Source organism: Scyliorhinus canicula, chromosome 10 (assembly GCF_902713615.1).
Source record: "Scyliorhinus canicula chromosome 10, sScyCan1.1, whole genome shotgun sequence".
NCBI classification, from domain to species: Eukaryota; Metazoa; Chordata; class Chondrichthyes; order Carcharhiniformes; family Scyliorhinidae; genus Scyliorhinus; species Scyliorhinus canicula.
The window spans coordinates 59,426,879-59,446,112 of NC_052155.1; the positions used below are offsets into that span (position 1 = coordinate 59,426,879).

The following is a 19,234-nucleotide window of genomic DNA, read 5'->3' on the forward strand; positions in this document are numbered from 1 at the left end:
AAGCTGCAGCAGCAGAGTGTGTAGCAGCGGAGCGGGTAGCAGTGGAGTGGGCCGCGGGGGGCTCAGGTGGCTGCCCCCAGGATAGCGAGTTAGCTGCCCAACAGGCCAAGGAGGAGGAGATGCATTGCCATCTAGTGGTTGTCTAACACTACGGTACATTTGTTAACCCTTTGTATTCCAACAGATATACAGATCACTGCAGGGGGGTCTGGTTGAGGGGGTGTGGTGGGGGTGCCGGGGGTTGGGATTGGCATGATTTGCATTGGAGGGGTGGAGCGGTGGCCACCAATAAACTTGGTGGGGGGGGGGGGGGCACCTACCTCAAATACCTACCTCTTTGGCCACACATGGGGTCTCCCGCTCCAGGGCTACTCTGGGAAATACTTGTACCAATCTACACCTGTGTGAATCTTGGCCCAGAGGGCTGGGGACTCACAGAGGCATGATGCATCTGGTGCCCAGCCCATTGGTATGATAAAAATGGGTCAATTTAACATAGTTGCATCTTCCTGCTGGTGCGAGGCACGAACGATGATCCCGCCACCGGGGAACCGGAGCTGAATTCTCCACTGCATTGGAAACTCAGCTGCCGGCGGCAGATGGCAGAATCTAGTCCCAGATCACGATAAATAGTAGCAGCAATAGGCCATATGACACCTTGAGCATTGTCTGAAAAGTAATAAAATTAGGGCCGATCATCAACCTCACTCAATTTCACCGTCCTCCCAAATCACCATGCGTTTGATTTCCCTGGGGTCTGAAAATCTATCAACTCAACAGCTGAGCATCTGCAGCTCTTTTGATTGAGAATTCCAGCAACACACAACCCTTTGAGTGAAGAAATTTCTTCACATCTCAGTCCGAATTTGCTATCCCCTTATCCTGAGACTATGGGGCGATGTAATGGCCACATTGCACCAGGAAAGCAGCTTGGCTGATGAAAGCCAGGAGACCCTGTTCCCAGGATCTACCCGGCTTGCGAGACATTGAGATGTAATTCCTGTCCATTGTGGGTGAGATCGCTTTTTGGCAAATCTGCATGTTAGAGCGAGGCAGCTAGCCTCAGTCTAATGTGCAGATTCCAGTCTAATGTGCATATTCCAGTCTAATGTGCAGATTCCCAAGGTACCTGAGGCTTTGAGATTCATCCCCTTTGCCTCAGAGACCTTAGGCGGCGCTGTTCAGTTCTGGTCCCCACAAACTGGGATCAGATGGAATGGCACTCCTGGGGGTCTCTCAGGGGCTGCGTGCCCTTTGGGCAGGGTGGTGCCCTGGCCCTGCTGGTACCACCTTGGCACTCTAGTGGTGTCAGCCTGACAGTGGCACCTGTGTGCCAGCCTGGTACTGCCAAGTTGGTATTCCTGCATGTGTGTGATTGGGCTGGAGTGCCTGGTGTGGGGGGTGGGGTTGGGGGTGGGGCTGGGGACCCTCCATAGTGCGTTTGGGCTGGAGGGGGGGAGGGGGAAGGTTGGGGATCTTTTCAGGAGCCTCAGAGCTCCTAACTGTATAAGGCGCCGGGAAAAACGTGGCTAAACGTGCTCGCAAGGGGACTTTGTTCCTTTTTCGGAGAATCCTAAATTCAGGATGGTTGGCATAGTGTTCACAAAGACCACAAAATAGTTTGAACTTGAACAAAGCTATAAATTTATTAACACTACTAATTTAGATTCGACACATACTCCTAAAGAATACGCAATTGATCTTTGACATATAAACTACACTCATCTACAACTATCTCTATACTGTTATAAACTATGATCTACTCTTACTCACGCTATCGTTACTTCTGTCTGTCTCTAGCTAACTCCTGCACTACTCTCTCCCCACAATGAAATGAAAATGAAAATCGCTTATTGTCACAAGTAGGCTTCAAATGAAGTTACTTCAGCCCCTAGTCGCCACATTCTGGCGCCTGTTCGGGGAGGCTGGTACCGGAATTGAACCGTGCTGATGGGCTGCCTTGGTCTGCTTTCAAAGCCAGCGATTTAGCCCTGTGCTAAACCAGGCAACAATGCCTTATATACTTGCAACTGTAGCTCCCTCTAGTGGCTATTCTAGACATTTCATGAATCCTTGTAGATCTTACATTTATGATAATACCACAGAATGGCCATGCTAAGTTGCCCTTTCGTGTTTAAAGGTTAGGTGGGCCTGGATAGGGTGCTCTTTTGGAGGGTCAGTGCAGACTTGTTCGGCCGAATGGCCTCCTTCTGCACTGTAAGGATTCTATGATTCTATGATATACATATCACTCCAAATGTAGTCTCAGCAAAGCCTTACGCAATTGCAACAAGACTTCCTGATGCATGTACTCTGACCCTTTTGCAAGAAGGCTAACATACCATTTGGCTTCCTGATTGCTTGCTGTATCCCATTTAACTTTCTGTGTTTCTTGTATAAGAACTCCCAAATTCCTCTGAACACCGACACCTAATAGCTTTTCACCATTTCAAAAATATTCTGTTTTTCTACTTTTCTTACCAAAGTAAATAACCTTACATTTCCCCAGATGATACACCACCTGCCACTCCCCTAACTAATCCATATATCCTTTGCAGCCCCTATAAACTGTCTGCACAGCTTACCTTCCCCCAAAATTAAATACTTCACATTGTCTTATCTTGTACCTTCGGTGTCGCACCTTGTTGAATACCCTTTGAAAATCCAGAAATACTACACCTGTTGGTACCCCTTTATCTACCCTGTTACTTACATACTCAAAATCTCTAATAGATTTGTCAAACCAATTTCCCTTTTAAAAAAACCATGCTGACTCTGCTTAATTGTACAATGAGTTTTGAAGTGTCGTACCACTTCCTTAACAATTGATGCCAGCATTTTTATGACTCATGTCAGCTAACTGACTTATAGTTCCCTTTTCTCTATGTTTCGTTTCTTGAAAACGTACAAGTGTTAACTAAACAAGCTTTGATATTCCTGTAGCATAGAGGTTTGTTATCAATTACAAATTAATCACACTCACTTGTTGCCGGTATGTGAGTCCAAAGATATAAGCAGCATTCAGCTTAGTCAAAGTATCTGGGCACAACTGCAAGAACAATAAAAAAAAGATATTACCATCCAAGAAAATCACCTACAGGCACACACACATGCGCACACAATGCACACGTTCAATTGTTATATACAGTGCCCAGTGTAACGTGACATAATCTGCAACTATATTGTTTGTTTCAGTGGAAAATATCATTGCACCAAAATTTTATTCTGCCCCCACCCCCCCCCCCCCCCCCCTCCCCCCACCACCACCACTGCAGTTTCTCCCTTGGTTCCTATTAACTGCAGCTTTTGCAATTCTGGTTATTCAATTGTGCTGACTTTTGTGTGGGAATTTCCATCAAGACATTCATGCACTATTTATAACAAGACGGTTGCTACTACATCAGCATCTGCAATTCGCTGAACTACAATCTAAACAAACTTATTTCCCTCCCAACAGGACAAAATTCTCTGCGTCGCGAAGCCGCAAACCCGAATCACGATCGAGCGTCCAGTCAAAATCAAGCTCTACGCCCGGCACTGATTCAGGCGCCACGCTGCGGTCCCACGCTGATGGCGATAATGAGGTTTAGACCCGCAAGGCCAGCATCTGCATGCATTTAAATGTAATTAGCGGGTTGGACACAGTATTCTCTGCCCTTTCGCTATGCTCTGCTCCTCTGGGGCGGAAGTCTCCTGGGTGTGAATTGCTACAAGTATTGACAAATGTGTACTGGGCGCCATGGCAGGGGAAGGGGAGAGGGAGGCTAAAAAACACTGAAAAGCTGTTGTAAACTGTCGGGCTTGCTGGAGGATGGTTGCCCGGGTCAGGGGCAGTAATGGGTAGTAACATGGTGCCAAGTCTGTGGATTTGGGGTGTCCCCCTCGGGATTGAGGTGGCCTGGCTCAGGCCGCCATTGCTGCAGTATGTCGTCTAAACGCACCCCTTTGGTACTACTTACAGGCTTCTGGCTGCTCACAATGTTGAGTTAAGTCTGTGTCCTTTAAATGTGCAGAAGGCCTCTTGTCATCTGGGAGCCCATCCCGGCTGTCCCTCTGGACACCCTCATATCCCAGCTGTATCATCAAGGGCGAAGCTCAATCAGGAGCCCACCAGGGGTTGCCACTCCTCAGAAGTGCTGCCCAATCGTAGAAGAAGCAGGGATCAGCAGAGCTCACCCCAACCAGAGGACACCTGGACCACAGCCTATGGAGCCTCCCTGGTGCTCAGCAAAAGACTTAGAAGTGACCGCCTTCGGATCCCCAGGTGTCTCTTCTTGCCGAGGCTGGCAGTGCTGAGTGCCTCTGACAGGCAGTGTTCACGAGGGCAGGCATGAGTCTGCGCCCCACACTGGGAAGGAGGGTGTCACTCCGCTCCTCACTGACCTGGAGCTGTGAGTCCACCTCGGACTCCTGGCCTCGGGTAGCAGGTCTTATCTGAGCCATCTTGCTGGCTGCAGTGAATATGTGGTAAGTGGGGACCTGGGGATTTGTCCACTTTTAAGCCTGCCAAAACCTCCAATACCTCCTCACTCCCTGTGTCAAACTGTTGAAGAGCCATACAGTTTCTCTTCCTTTTCCTGAGTGAAGACAGATGTGAAGTACTCATTTAACACCTTACCAATATCGTCTGGCTCTATGTACAAATTGCCCCCCTGTCCTTAATGGGCCTTACTGATTCCCTGGTTATTCTCTTCCCCTAATATAGTTATAGAATATCTTGTGATTCTCCCTAATCATACCTGCCAGTGCTTTATCTTACCTCCTCCCCCTTTTCTCTCCTAGTTGCATTCTTAAGTTGCCCCCCTGCGTTTTCTATACTCCACTAAGGCCTCCGCTGATCTGATCCCTTTGCATTGCTAAAAGTTTCTTCTTTCTTACCCAGTCCTGAATGTTCCTAGACATCCAGGGTTCTCTGGCTTGTTGCTCCCACATTTCACCCGAAAGGGAATGTGTTGGGCATGTACTCACCCCATTTCCCTTTTGAACGCTCCTCTACTGCTCTGCTGTAGATTTTCCCACAAGAAGCTGTTTGCAGTCCACTTTGGTCAGATCCTGCCTTATTCTAATAAATTCTGCCTTCCCCTAATCCAAAACCGTTTTTTGTTGACCATCTTTTTCCTTTTCCATAATAAACTTAAATCATACTGTGTTATGGTCGCTATCACTAAAATACTCCCCACAGCCAGCTCAAACATCTGTCTGGCTTCATTCCTAGAGTTAGATCCAGGAGTGCACCGTCTCTTGTTGGACCTTCTACATATTGACATAAGAAGCTCTCCTGAATACATTTCAAGAACTCCATCCCCTCTAAACCCTTTACACTATGACTATCCCAAATAACGCTGGAGGAGTTGAAATCCCTCAATATAATTACCCTATTATTATTTTTAGATACCTCAGTGACTTGTCTACATATCTGCTCCTCTTATTGCCCGCAATGCAACTGTCCCCTTTTTATTCCTAAACTCTACCCACAAAGCAGGGTAGCATGGTGGTTAGCATAAATGCTTCACAGCTCCAGGGTCCCAGGTTCGATTCCCGGCTGGGTCACTGTCTGTGTGGAGTCTGCACGTCCTCCCCCTGTGTGCGTGGGTTTCCTCCGGGTGCTCCGGTTTCCTCCCACAGTCCAAAGATGTGCGGGTTAGGTGGATTGGCCATGCTAAATTGCCCGTAGTGTCCTAATAAAAGTAAGGTTAAGGGGGGGTTGTTGGGTTACAGGTATAGGGTGGATACGTGGGTTTGAGTAGGGTGATCATGGCTCGGCACAACATTGAGGGCCGAAGGGCCTGTTCTGTGCTGTACTGTTCTATATTTCTATAAAGCCTTATTTGAAGACCCTTCCATGATATTGTCCCTCCTTATTACAGTAACTGACTCCTTAATTAATAATGCAACACCACCTCCTCTTTTACATCCTCCCCTGACTCGCCTGAGGATCCTATACCCCGGAATGTTGAGTTGCCAGTCCTGCCCCTCCCTCAACCATGTTTCTGTGATGGCAACAATATCACAATTCCACGTGTCAATCCACACCCTAACTCATCAGTCTTACCTATAATGCAACGAGCATTAAAGTAGAGTACTGCCCTGCCTTACTCTCTTGGAACTCAACATGGCTGAACTCCCTCTATCTTGGTTCCTTTACTGTCTTTATTGTACTAAAGATCTGTGCCTCCCTGCCCCCTCCCAACAGCATTAGCCATGATGTGGATTTGAAACAAACCTGTTGGACTTTAACCTGATATTGTTAGACTTCTTACTGCAATTAATTAGCGATTGAATACTATGGGTGTCTATGGATGTCCAGTATTTCAAATGTAGGCAAACTCTTGTCACTAATGTTAATTTGAAAAAAACTGAACTTTGTCAGCAGGGACTAGCATGTTTACAGTTTTAAAAGTGGTATTCTGTTCCAGCTTTCCAACTACCAGTCACACACCCAAACAGAGAGACACATCAGACATACCACTTAAAAATAATCAAAATGAGGAAAAAAGCTCTGACCAAACTGATGTAATTCTTTCTGCCTGCATTACCTTTTGTTGATTTTAGGCATTATAATTTTAGCGAGCACTTACATCGTGAGATTGGTATTAATGTAATTGCATTTAAACTAAGGAGGGTGGGGCGTTCCAAAGGGGGTGGGGGGGGGGGGTGGGGGGGGGGGGGGGGAATCAGTGAAATGTACCAATTTGATCCCCTAGCCTCCTCCCAATCAGCACCCCTCCACTCACCCACAAAAAAGATTCAGGGCAGAATTTTCTGCTCCGGAGACTAGGGCGCGATTCTCCGCAAAGGCTGAGAATCGTAAAGGCTGCCGTGGGACAGGCCGTGACCCACGGCAGCCTTCACGGCCACTTCCGGGGCCGATTCCCCCCCCCCCCCGGGCGGGGCTAGGAGCGCGGCCCCGTGCGTCACGGTGGGGCAGCCTTGACGATGGTTGTCAAGGCCGCACGTCAAGCGTCACGGCGGCTGTCGCGGCCGATGACGTCAGCCGCGCATGCGCAGGTTGGACAACGCCAACCCGCGCATGCGCAGTTGGCGTCTTTCTCCTCAGCCGCCCGGCAAGACGTGGCAGCTTGATCTTGCCGGGCGGCGGAGGGGAAAGAGTGCGTCTGTTTTGGACGCTGGCCCGACGATCGGTGGGTACCGATCGCGTGCCTGTCCCCTCCCGAGCACAGTCGTGGTGCTCCCGTGCTAATCGGGCCTCTAGATGCCCCAAACGGGCATCTGGCGCCCGTTTCACGACGGCAGTGGCGATTCGTGGTGTGGGGGGGGGGTGGAGAATAGCGGGAGGGTGTGAAAAATGTCAGGAGACCCTCCCGCTATTCTCCCACCCGGCGTGGGGGGCGGAGAATCGCGCCCAAGTGCGGTGGTGGGTGCGAAAGTCAGCCTTGCTTCTCTGGCCTGTGGGACAGGTTGTCACGTCGATCATCCATTTTTCACCTCATTATGTATGCATAAATGAGCAGATCATCGTATCTTGTGCTGGAGCGGATTGGGATTCATCCACCTTGCTGTTACCTCATCATGGGGAAGGTCCAGGTGTCATATTTAAATAGCACCAACAAACACATTCACTCTCTGCAGCCCAGGATTTGATGCAGTGAGTAACGCACCCCGCACCGCACCACCTCCCCCCAACCTCCACCTCACCCCGAGACGAGAACTCTCCACTAAAGATCAGTGACTGGTGCCTGGAGAGACTCCTCCAGGCAGCCAAGAACCAGTGGGAGGTCCTTTACCCCTATTGTGGGAGGCAGAGATCCAGCCACCTCACCACACAAGCTTGGTAGGAAGGCAACATGGAGACCTGTGCCAGCGCACCTCAGAAGAGGATCCCCCTCCTGTGCCAAAAAGGGTGTATGATCTCATCCATTCTACCAACCTAATTCAACGTTCTCCTCAGAGTGTATGACTGGGCCACTTCACTCTCAGAGGCCAAGTCAATGCTCAACATGAACTTTGGAAACTCCAGACAAAGGCTGGATCATGAGTGCTTGTCAATGGTCAAACGATGGTGCTACTAAAGCTCTCTGTGCACATAAGAGTAACCTGTAGGCATGTGTCTAGCATTGGCAGTGATAAAGCACAGCGTCTTAAAGAACAATCTCATGTCAGGGACTCAGTATGATAATGAGGATGGAATCTATTCTTACTTGAGGGATGGCATATGGAGAGATGCCACAGTCCATATCAGATTAATTCACAGACGGTGAAGCAAGAACCAGTGATATATCACTGCCCTCCTTAATGTGTCTTGCAACTTTCCAGGCATTGTGCCATGCATGCAGTGACGTTTGCTGTGTAATTACTGTCTCTTGAATGCTGCTGTAGGCAGTGAACTGATGGCGTGATGAATGAAAGGACTGCACCATGTCCACATGTTTCATAATGAGCGCTGCTGAATGAAAGGATTGAACCATGTCCACATGTTTCACAATGAGCACTGGTGAAACGGGCCTGGGCAGAGGTGGCAGAAGTGGTGAGCGCCATGGGCACCACCACGAGGGCCGGCCAACAGTGCTGGAAGAGGCTGCACGATTTCCTCTGAGCAGCCCGGGTGAGTCACCACCTCCGTGCTCGTGGCACCACACTCGTCCCACCCAACCCAGCCATGTGGTCTCCACCAGGCGGACGAGTAGGCAGTGCCGCTTTATCTGTCCCCCCCCAGGAGAAGTTAGCCCACAACCGCGGGGAGGGGGAGAGGAGAGGCCTCCGGACCTGTGGGTTCTCACTGCCGCGGAGTTGAGGGCAATGGACCTGATCGATGGTGTGGGAGAGCAAGAAGTCGCCACGGTAGAGATCAGCATGAGACAACCAAGTCAGCCCAAGTCAGCCCCCAATGCATTGCAATACCCCTATGGCACGTGCATCACCCCTCCGCCACCCACCTCCACACCACGCCTACCTTTGATCTCACCATATGTCTTGTCTTTTAGTTCGCAGGATCACCTCCCAATGAGGTGGGTGCCGCACCCCCAGCCGCAACCCTGCAGCACCCCAGGAGTGCCAGTCCGATGACGACACTGACTTTCCGTCACTGCTATCAGTCGCACCCTCCACCATCCGAGAGATTTCATCTTGCTGGGTCATTTTAGTGAAGTGGCTTCTGGGACAATATCTGGTGCACATGACACACATGCTGCGGTACATCAGTTAGAGGTAGGAAAACACAAGAGGGCGGCCCGGCCCCAGGGACTAGTTGCGGTCCAGACGGGTCTCAGGCTTCTGGAAGGGGCATTCCATCAATGTTGGAGAGCCGGAAACTACAGGAGGGACTGTTGGCAACCTTCCAGCACCGGCAGGAGCAGGAGGCACTTCGACAATGTGTGCTATCCAGACCAACACCAAACGGGTAGCATCTGCGGTAGAAGCCTTGGGTGAAAGGGTCAGGATCTTGGGTCCAGGATGTCCAAAGCCTGGGGCATTCTATGTGGGCACTGGCTGAGCCACAGGACAGGACAGCCATGACACTAGTAGCCATATACCAGGGCCACATGGAAATTGTTGCAGCACTCCTGCGTGTGGTCCAGTTACAAAGGGGCATGGCTGTGGGCGTCAAAAGCATTGGCTTGGCGCTGGCTGACCTCAGCTAGTCACAGAGGTACCTGGAACGGTCCCAGAGGGACATGGCGCAGTCCTTATGCTACATGGCCATGAGCATCAAGACTCTGATCAAGGCGAGAATGGGCCTCCAGGATTGGCATCACCAGTTGACAGCAGAGCCTCTGAAGCTCACTCCAGCCACACCCCAGCCCCAATGAGTAGCCCGGGGGCCATCAGGCACCCCAAGTGAGGAGGAGGTGATGGGGCCCCTGCTGATAACCACTGCAGCGGAGTGCTGGAACACCGCAGCGCCTCTGAATCCATCCCGTCTGCCACTGCCGCATCCGATGGGCAGCGAGCAGAACAAGGTAGCATCACGCCATCTCTGACACCCGGAAAATTCCCAGGCCCATCCAGGCCTGATCACTTCAGAGGATGGCCATACAAGGGGACCTAGGTCACAGGGCGGGCAGCAGGCCACCTCCATGTCTGATGTGCCGCCTGGGGTCCACCTAGATGGAGCATCAGGACTTGTAAGATTAGAAAGATAGGCACCATTAAGTTTGCACGGGTGAAGCATATTTGACAGTATTCGGGGCTAGGACACATGTTCACCGACGTTCCATACTGCCTCAATCCTTTGGCCAAAGGGTGAGGGGGATGGGCTGGGCTGGGTGCAGATGGTGTGCTGGGATGGCAGGGTGGGGGTGGTGGTGTGGGTGCTGAAGGAAGGCATGGGGCAGGGCCCCCAGGACTGTTCTTCGTTCCCCCCTGAGTCGCCCTTGGAGATGGCAGGGGCTGGCCAGACATGTGGACATGTGAGTGACCCATCACCATTCAACATGGCCATAACAACCCCTCCACAAACAAGATCCCAAACCTCACCCCCGCCTCCCCTGAACATCTGTGGGCCCGTGTGGTGGAATGTCCAGCACCCAGGCATACAATGGAATCTGACACCACAGTGTGACACCGGCCGTATGGAGGTACCCCCCAATCCCCCCATCCGCCACGCCTACCCCACTCCAAACTGGCCGCTACCCTCCGGCGGCCCACCCAGGACAATGTCCATAGTAGCCCCTGTAGGGCAGGGCTGCAGAGCACACCCTTGGCAAGGGCAGTGCCAGCACGTCAGTGAATGTTCCTGGCATCGGGGACACGGGCCAGGGCCAGAGGCCTACACTGTGACGGGCATCGACGGGGCCAGAGTGCAGGGATAGGGGGTTGTGGGGGCAGAGTCTGTAATGCCAGCCAGGGCCTTCCTGCTAGCTACCGCAGCCCTGGGGGCTGTATGAGCTGGAGCTGCTCGAGGAGGAATCTGTAGCAGCAGAGTGTGCTGCAGAGAAACAGGAGGCAGCCGTCCAGGATGGAGACCAGCCACCCAGCAAGCTGAGGAGGAGGAAGTGCCAAGGTGGTACCGCATGAGGCCTCGCGGATAGCGGCAGTGCCTGTCATTTGAGGACCTGCTGGACCGGGCATGTCGTTGAAGACTCCGTCTGAGAGACAGTGGGACATCTGCCAGATGATGGCACACTTGGCACTGCGGGGGCATGGGGAGGACACCTACTCCCGATGGCCATAAAAGTGACAGTCGTCCTGAATGTTTATGCGCCGGAATCCTTCCAGGCGTCGAGTGGGGACCAGTCCGAGATCTCACAGACCTCGATGCACAGGTGCATCCGCATCATCACGGAGACCCTATGTGCTCAGGCGGCTCAATACATCCATTTCAATGTGGATGGAGCTCACCATTATCTCCGGGTGGCCAATGTCCCGGGTAAGGGGTGATCGACGTGGTGTCTGTCCCCCTACGAGACCCTGCAGATGACAGGCCGCACTATAGAAACTAAAGGGGTACCACTCAAAGAACAGGCAGCTGATTTGTGACCGTCAGCTACGCATCATTCACACCTGTGCTCGATACCAGGGCAGTGTGTACGATGCCTTCATCCTGGTACACTCGACAATTTCTGACATGTTCCAGATGCCCCCCCCCCCCCCCTCCATTGGCTGGGGGGGTTGGCTCCTGGGTGCCAGGGGTTATCTCCTGCGGTTGTGGCTGATGACACCGACCCGAAGGCCACAGACTGTTGCGGAGACCGGCTATGTGGGGGTGAGGGGACTTGCCAGGGGCACAGACACCCCTTCCCATCCCCCACCCCATCACTGCGCTCCCGGCCACACCCCCCCTTCTGTAACCCCCTCTGTGATACATACCTGCCGCACTACGCGGTGTGGGCCCCGGGTTGGCAGTAACAGCAGGTCTGGTCCATGGGATGGATGATGATGACAACCCGCTCTGCGAGGAGATCTGGTCCTCCGCATCGTATGACAACGTCTGACTCCTGCCTACGGTAGCACTTTCTACCGTTCACCTGGGTGATCCTTGCATGCGAGCTCGCCATTCCATCTTACGGTCCCATCGGATCCCTGGGGTGAAGATGGTGGGGACGGTTGGGGGCTGCCCATTCCACCTCCCTCCTCCCCCACCCTTTGGCCAACCCAGTCGACCCCACCTCTCACACGCATCTAACAGACCACTGAGGCAGGTTGCAACAGTGGTAACAGGTGTTCAATGTGAACAAATATTTACAAGTTTGTGCCCGAGCCCCTATAACTAAACTGTCCTGCATCCGTGCCAACTTAACTGATATCTAACTTGCTGGTCTTACTGGCTCTAACGCTACGTCTAGATGGTTCTCCGGATGGTACAGCAGGAGTGGAGGCAGCCTGCTGTGATTCCTGTCTGCAGGTGGCGTCTGGGGAAACCGGGCCTGGATGGGCCCGGCTGCTGTCCCAGGTGGCGTGGTGGTGCCCTGTTCCACTCGCTGCCCACCATAGGCGCCAGGCGCCGGATGGGGGGGGGGGGAGTCCAATATGCTGCGAATGTCCGGCACCTGCACTGCAGGAGTCACTGGCACGGGCCTCATCACCTCGTCCTCCCTCGGGTGCCCAAAGTTCCTGGGCTACTCCATGGGACAGGGGTGCGAGCGGAGCTATCCACTGACGCTCCACCGCCACCTGGTGCTGCCAGTCCTGGAGGCCCACTCTGGTCTCGACCAGGGTCTGTGCACTCGCAGTATTAGAGCACAAGGAGTGGATGATCTCCATCTGGGACTGCGCCAGATCACCCATTGACTGTGCCACCATTTTCTTTGTCTGTGTCACGTCAGCCAGCGCCTGGGCAATGCCGCCGACGTTCCCAGCCATGGCCTGCTGTGATTGGGCCTCACTCAGGAGTGCTACTGCGATGTTCAGGTAGCTCTGGCTCTGGTTGCTTGTGAGGCGGCAACACTGCCCTGGATCTCAGCCAGCACTACACAGAATGCCCCAGGCCTTGGACATGCTGATGCATAGACAAAACCGTCGCCCCCAATGCCTCCACCGCGGACGCCACCAGTGCGATATTGGCACCACCTCCTGCTGCTGCACACGGTTGGACTCCTCCACCTGTGCCTGCAGGTACTTGGTGCTCACCGACAACTCATCATGCAGTCCCTGGCTCTGTGACTGCATCTCCACAATCGATGGACTGTCTGTTCCAGAAGCTCGAAACCCGTCTGGACGGCAGCTAGTTCCTGGGGCAGGCCTGTCCTCTGACTGTCCGCCCCCTCGGCTGTTCCTACCTCCACCTACTGTACCGGATCAGCTGTGTCATGCGCAGGGAAGTGTTCCAGGAGCTTCTTCACTAACATGGCCAACCGCGGTGAGTGTCTCTGGGATGGTAGAAGGTGTTAGAAACAGTTGTGATGGGAAATCGTGTCATCCCCCAACTTGAGCTCCGGGTTCTCCTGAGTCTCGGCGGCGGGCAGCCGTCCGAGCTGCTCTCGTTGCTGCTCGGCTCATGGGGGTGCTCCGGCTGTGGCAGTGGCTCAATGCGGAGTTCATCAAATGGACTCGCCCCTTCTGCAGCAGTTCCTGCAAGACACAAGACAAGACGCATGATTAGACTGTGACCCGGGGGGGTGGTGGAGGTGAGTGTGTGGGTGGGGCTGGTCTAGGGTGAGGGTGGTGTTGGGGTAAGGATGCTGTGGAGGTGATGTGGGGTGAGAATGGTGTGAGAGTGAGGGTGGTGTGAGGGTGGGGGTCAAGATGATGTGTTGGGTGATGTTGCTGGGGGTTGACACACGTGTCACGGGGAACCGCAATTGAGCGGGGTCCCACTTCCTTGCCTGCGGCTGAACTCCTCCTCGGCAACCTTCCTTTCCTCCAGGCTGCCAACCACATCCAGGGCCCTCTGCTCTGCCGGAGTGAGGGTCCACAGATCCCCCTCCTGTCTTCTCCCTCTCCCGGCAGTTGTGTGTGGCCTTCTCCTGGGGGCGGGGAACAGAGAATGACAGTGTTACACAGTCCGACACATGCAGCCCAGAGGGTGAGTAGTTGATGGCCTCATTGGCCAGGGCACCCGGCAATGGCGGACGGTATGTGGTGCAGGGTGGGGTTCGGCTCCCTCTGGGTTGACGGTGAGGTTGGGTTATGCGTGTGTGGGAGAGGGACGGATTTTGCATCGGCGTCAACAATCAACACCAATCTCAGAAACGGTGAATCCTGCTCAATTACTTTAATTGGCATAGACAGTATGTACATAAGTATCTTAAACTTCATGATTTAAAATAAATTGAAGACTATAAAAATCATTAATATTGCATCTCATACCGATGTATTGTGGAAACTAGAAATATTTGTGGTGACAGGTTTTCCTTCATGTAAAGGAGAATCACATTTTACAGATTCCAACTTCTGCAGTTATTTGCTTTTTTAATAAAGAAAATGCCTTTCAAAAAATATTTAGTTGAAAGAAAAAACATTAATTGGATCAAATAGATATTTCTGATAACAAATTATATTTATGTAGCTTCGCTAAAACAATAAAACATACCAAGGTGCATCACACAAGCTTTATAAATAAAAGTATCATTCGAAGCTGCATTAGAAATATTGGACTGGGGTTTACAGGGATGCCATAAGCTCTGCAAACCCAAGCCAGAAACTTTGTAGAAACCCGCTCATGACTGTACTGCTGGGAGGAGACCAGCCCAAACGGATGCACGGAAGCTCCCATTGGTACCACCACCCAAGCCAAAGATCCTGGGCGGGATTCTCCATCCTATTTTTTGGTGCGGCATACCCCCGCCGGCAGCAGGATTCTCCGTCTATTGTGGGCACGCCATACTGTCGGGAAATCCGCGGGCGTGAGGGCGTTGCTGCTGAAACGGAGGATCCCGCCGATGGAGAGGTCTACGGAGGGTATTCACCCATCGGGGACTCAGCATGGCGGCTGCGGACTCAGCCCACCGCCACCACAGTCGGTGGAGAGCCGATCTGCGGACAGAGAGGCATTATTTGGGGCTGGGGCACTTTGGTGGGACGGTTCAGGTGCATGAGCTGGCTGAAGGAGGGCAATATTTTGCGGGCCGGGTCCACGGGCTGTGTCTGCCGTGAAGCACGGCAGCGACCTGCAGTGGACATGGACCCGGCATCTCTCCAGGCCGTATCGGCAGCTATAGCTGGAGGCTCTACGCTGCCTGGCTGCTTGCTACCCCCCTGCCCCCGGAACAGGTTTGCACCAGTTTGCCTGGTGTAAAACACCACCTTTTCCACACCGGTGTGGGCACTTAGTCTCCAGAACGAAGAATCCAGCCCATGATTTTATTGAAACAAGATTCTGAGGGGGCTTGACGGATTGGATGCTAAAAGAATGTTTTCCCTATGGGAGAGACTAGAACTAGTGGACACAGTTTAAAAATAAGTAGATGGATTCTCCAATTCTGCGGCTATGTCCCCATGCCGGTGTGGGAACGGAGCACTTTATGCCAGGAAAACTGGAGCAAAATGGCCACCGATTTCCCTTTTGGCTGTGGGCTAGTATGTTGGCAGCGTAGAGCACCCGGCTCTAGCTGCCAATACGTCCCTGAGAATTGCCGGGTCTGTGGCCGCGCCGTGCTTCATGGCGGAGGCCACTCGTGAACCCGGCCCACAAAATAGTCTCCCCCTTCAGCTGGCACGCGTGCCCTGGACCGCCGCACTCACCAGTGTCCCCAGCCCCGAATAATGCCCCCTACCCGCGGATCAGCCCTCCCCCAACTGTTGCGGTGCTGGACTGAGTCCACAGCCACCTCGCCGACTTCCTGACGTATGAGACCACACTTGTCGCGCGTTGTCGGGAACTTAGCCGGATGGGGGCAGAGCATCGCGAAAGCGGCGCCGCCCCCAATTCGGTCAGGAAATGTGATTCTCCGGCCGTTCGCCGAATGCGGTTTCAGCGTCGTCGACCAGAGAAACCAGCCCAAGAGGTTTCCCATTAAGATGGAGATGAGTAGAATTTTTTTCTCTCGGAGGGCAAATGGTGGAGGCAAGACCATTGAATATTTTTAAGGCAGAGAGTCAAAGATTATCAGTGGCTGGTAGGAAAGTGGAGTTGAGGCCATAGACAGAACAACCAAGATCTTATTGAATGGTGGGGCAGGCTCAAGAGGCCGAATGGTCTATTCCTGCTTCTGATTTGTATATTCTTATGTATTTTTGCCTGTTCAAATGTGACACCAAGATTGAGAACAGATAGCCTTAATCACAAAATGGTTGCGAGGGAGAGAGATGGAGTCGGTAGCTTGGGAACAGTTTGGAGCGTGGAGCAAAACTAATGGCTTTAGACTTCCAAATATTTAATAACTTGGAAAACAATGTAGATAGAGTTTAATTGGATATTATTGAGTTAATGCACTCTGTTGTGGAGATATCAAGACTCAACACTCGAAATTTAACAGGCTTTTCTTTTGATTAATATTTCAAACACAAGAAAAAAGCACGCACACGGACACTTAATAGAATAAATATTTTAGGAAGTTTACCTGTAGAATACCTCCTGTTGCTTTTGCCCAATTAAGAAAATTACCCCGTACATCATATCTGGCAACAATAAACTGCAGTTCCATACGCTGTAAGTAATGAAACATAAATGGTAAAGAGCAAGAAACAAGAAATCACAGTCACAGTTTACACCATTTTCCTAAATGTAGGTTCAAAGCTACCATGTCATCGAATTTACCATTTCAATTAGTATCAGATTATCAAAGTAAAATAGCCTGCGGGATTATCCGTCAACATGATGATCCTCCGCCTCACCAGCAACACACCCACGCCTGCACGTTTCCCGACAGCGTGGGGTGTCCATAATGGGAAATCCCGGGCTGGATTCTCTGCCTGCCACGCCACATTTCTGCCCTGACCCGTTGGCGGGATTCTCCGTTACACCACCCAGTCAATGTGGTTTCCCATTGTGGGGCAGCCCCACGCTGTTGGGAAAGCCTCAGGCGCCGACAAAACAGAGAATCCCGCCGGCAGAGAATCCCGCTTCCCATTAGCCTGCAGTCGGAACAGAGAATCCCGCTGCTGGTGGGGGTACACACACCGGAAAATGGGGGTCACAGGATGGAGATGGCCCAGTATCATTTTTGTGAAGGAGGAACATGTTTGACTCATCTAATTTACTTTTTTGAAGGGCATCTACAGCATGGTGCATAGGCGAGTGTCATATGGGCCTCTAGGAGAATGGGAAGTTTATTAATATATATAACTGACCCTTTGTGAATGAATAAAAATAATTGTAGATGTTCTTGTAACTGTGTTTCTGCTTGTGACTATTTGTCGTGAATTGAGAAATAATCATAACTAGAGGAAACATGAATAATGCAGACTGTGTATTTCAGATGTCTTATCTGGAGTCAATATTGAGCCATAACTTCCTTGGAGTGACAATCAGCGACAGATTGCCACACCGTACTGACTGGCTTGTACTGAAGTGTCTGTCTCGCCTGACATTCCTGATTCAGGCAGGGTGAGGTTCAGACAGCGCTGCATGTCCCGGTTCCAGTGGCAAAGTGTAACAGAAGCAAAGCAGAGGAGATAACAACCCTTTTCTGCGGCACTAGCTGCCACAAAGCAGGTGACTTTAAACATCCTGTTGAAAATAACAGGCCAGAGCAAAGGTAAGTGTGGAAGGCACGGTAGCACAGTTGCTTCACAGCGCGAGGATCCCAGGTTCGATTCCTGGCTTGGGTCACTGTCTGTGTGGAGTCTGCACGTTCTCCTTGTGTCTGAGTGCCTTTCCTCCAGGTGCTCCGGTTTCCTCCCACAAGTCCCGAAAGACATGCAGTTAGGTAATTTGGACATTCTGAATTCTCCCTCAGTGTACCTGAGCAGAAGCTGGGGCGGGATTCTCCGTTGCCCGTCGTAACGCGGGTTTCCGGCGAGAAAAATCGGCGTTAATCACTCCGACGTCGGGGCCTTCTTTAAGGCGGCTATTCTCCGTTCCCGGAGGGGCTAGCAGCTGACTGACGCGATACGCGTCAGTTTCACCAGCTGCGGAAGTGGTGAGACCCGGCGTTTTTTGGAGGAGGAGGAGGAGAGAGACAGACCCGGCCCGCATTTGGGGGGGGGGGGGGGGTGGGACAGACCCGGCATTTGGGGGGGGGGGAGAGAGACCCGGCATTTGGGGGGGGGGAGACCCGGCATTTGGGGGGGGGGGGAGAGACCCGGCATTTGGGGGGGGGGGAGAGACCCGGCATTTGGGGGGGGGGGAGAGACCCGGCATTTGGGGGGGGGGGGAGAGACCCGGCATTTGGGGGGGGGAGAGACCCGGTATTTGGAGGGCGGGGGGAAGAGACCCGGCATTTGGGGGGGGGGGGGGTGGGACAGACCCGGCATTTGGGGGGGGGAGAGACCCGGCATTTGGGGGGGGGGGAGACCCGGCATTTGGGGGGGGGTAGAGACCCGGCATTTGGGGGGGGGGGGGGAGAGACCCGGCATTTGGGGGGGGAGAGACCCGGCATTTGGGGGGAGGGGGAGAGACCCGGCATTTGGGGGGAGGGGGAGAGACCCGGCATTGGGGGGGGGGGGGGAGAGACCCGGCATTTTGGGGGGGGGGAGAGACCCGGCATTGGGGGGGGGAGAGACCCGGCATTTTGGGGGGGGGGGGGGAGAGACCCGGCATTTGGGGGGGGGGAGAGACCCGGCATTTGGGGGGGGGGAGAGACCCGGCATTTGGGGGGGGGGAGAGACCCGGCATTTGGGGGGGGGGGAGAGACCCGGCATTTGGGGGGGGGAGGAGGACCCGGCATTTGGGGGGGGGAGAGACCCGGCATTTTGGGGGGGGGGGGGACAGACCCGGCATTTGGGGGGGGGAGGGAGAGAGACCCGGCATTTGGGGGGGGGGAGACCCGGCATTTGGGGGGGGGGGAGAGACCCGGCATTTGGGGGGGGGAGAGACCCGGCATTTGGGGGGAGGGGGAGAAGACCCGGCATTTGGGGGGAGGGGGAGAGACCCCGGCATTTGGGGGGGGGGAGAGACCCGGCATTTTGGGGGGGGGGGGAGAGACCCGGCATTGGGGGGGGGGGGAGAAGAAACCCGGCATTTTTGGGGGGGGACCCGGCATTTGGGGGGGGAGAAGAGCGACCCGGCATTGGGGGGGGGGAGAGACCCGGCATTTGGGGGGGGGGACCCGGCATTTGGGGGGGGAGAAGAGCGACCCGGCATGGGGGGGGGGGTTGGGGACAGCGGCGTGCAGAGAGGGGGGCGACGGATGCCCGGGGCCAACGCACCGTCGCGCCCCCCTCTGTACGCCGCTACCCCCTACCCCAACCACCCTCCCCACCACCCCTACCCCCTCCCCACCACCCCTACCCCCCT

The 19,234-nt window shown here is 53.4% G+C and overlaps 1 protein-coding gene across 3 annotated transcripts in view; it reads right to left on the reverse strand.

The window, feature by feature from the left end:
• Window positions 1-19,234, reverse strand: part of tmem67 (transmembrane protein 67) — a 356,662-nt gene that overhangs the window by 138,898 nt on the left and 198,530 nt on the right. For all 3 annotated transcript variants that reach the window (XM_038809034.1, XM_038809035.1, XM_038809033.1), the window contains exons 10-11: window positions 16,398-16,484; window positions 2,984-3,049 (exon numbers count right to left, since the gene is read on the reverse strand). In XM_038809034.1, coding sequence (XP_038664962.1) covers window positions 2,984-3,049; window positions 16,398-16,484 — 153 coding nt within the window. The remainder of the gene's footprint in view (window positions 1-2,983; window positions 3,050-16,397; window positions 16,485-19,234) is intronic.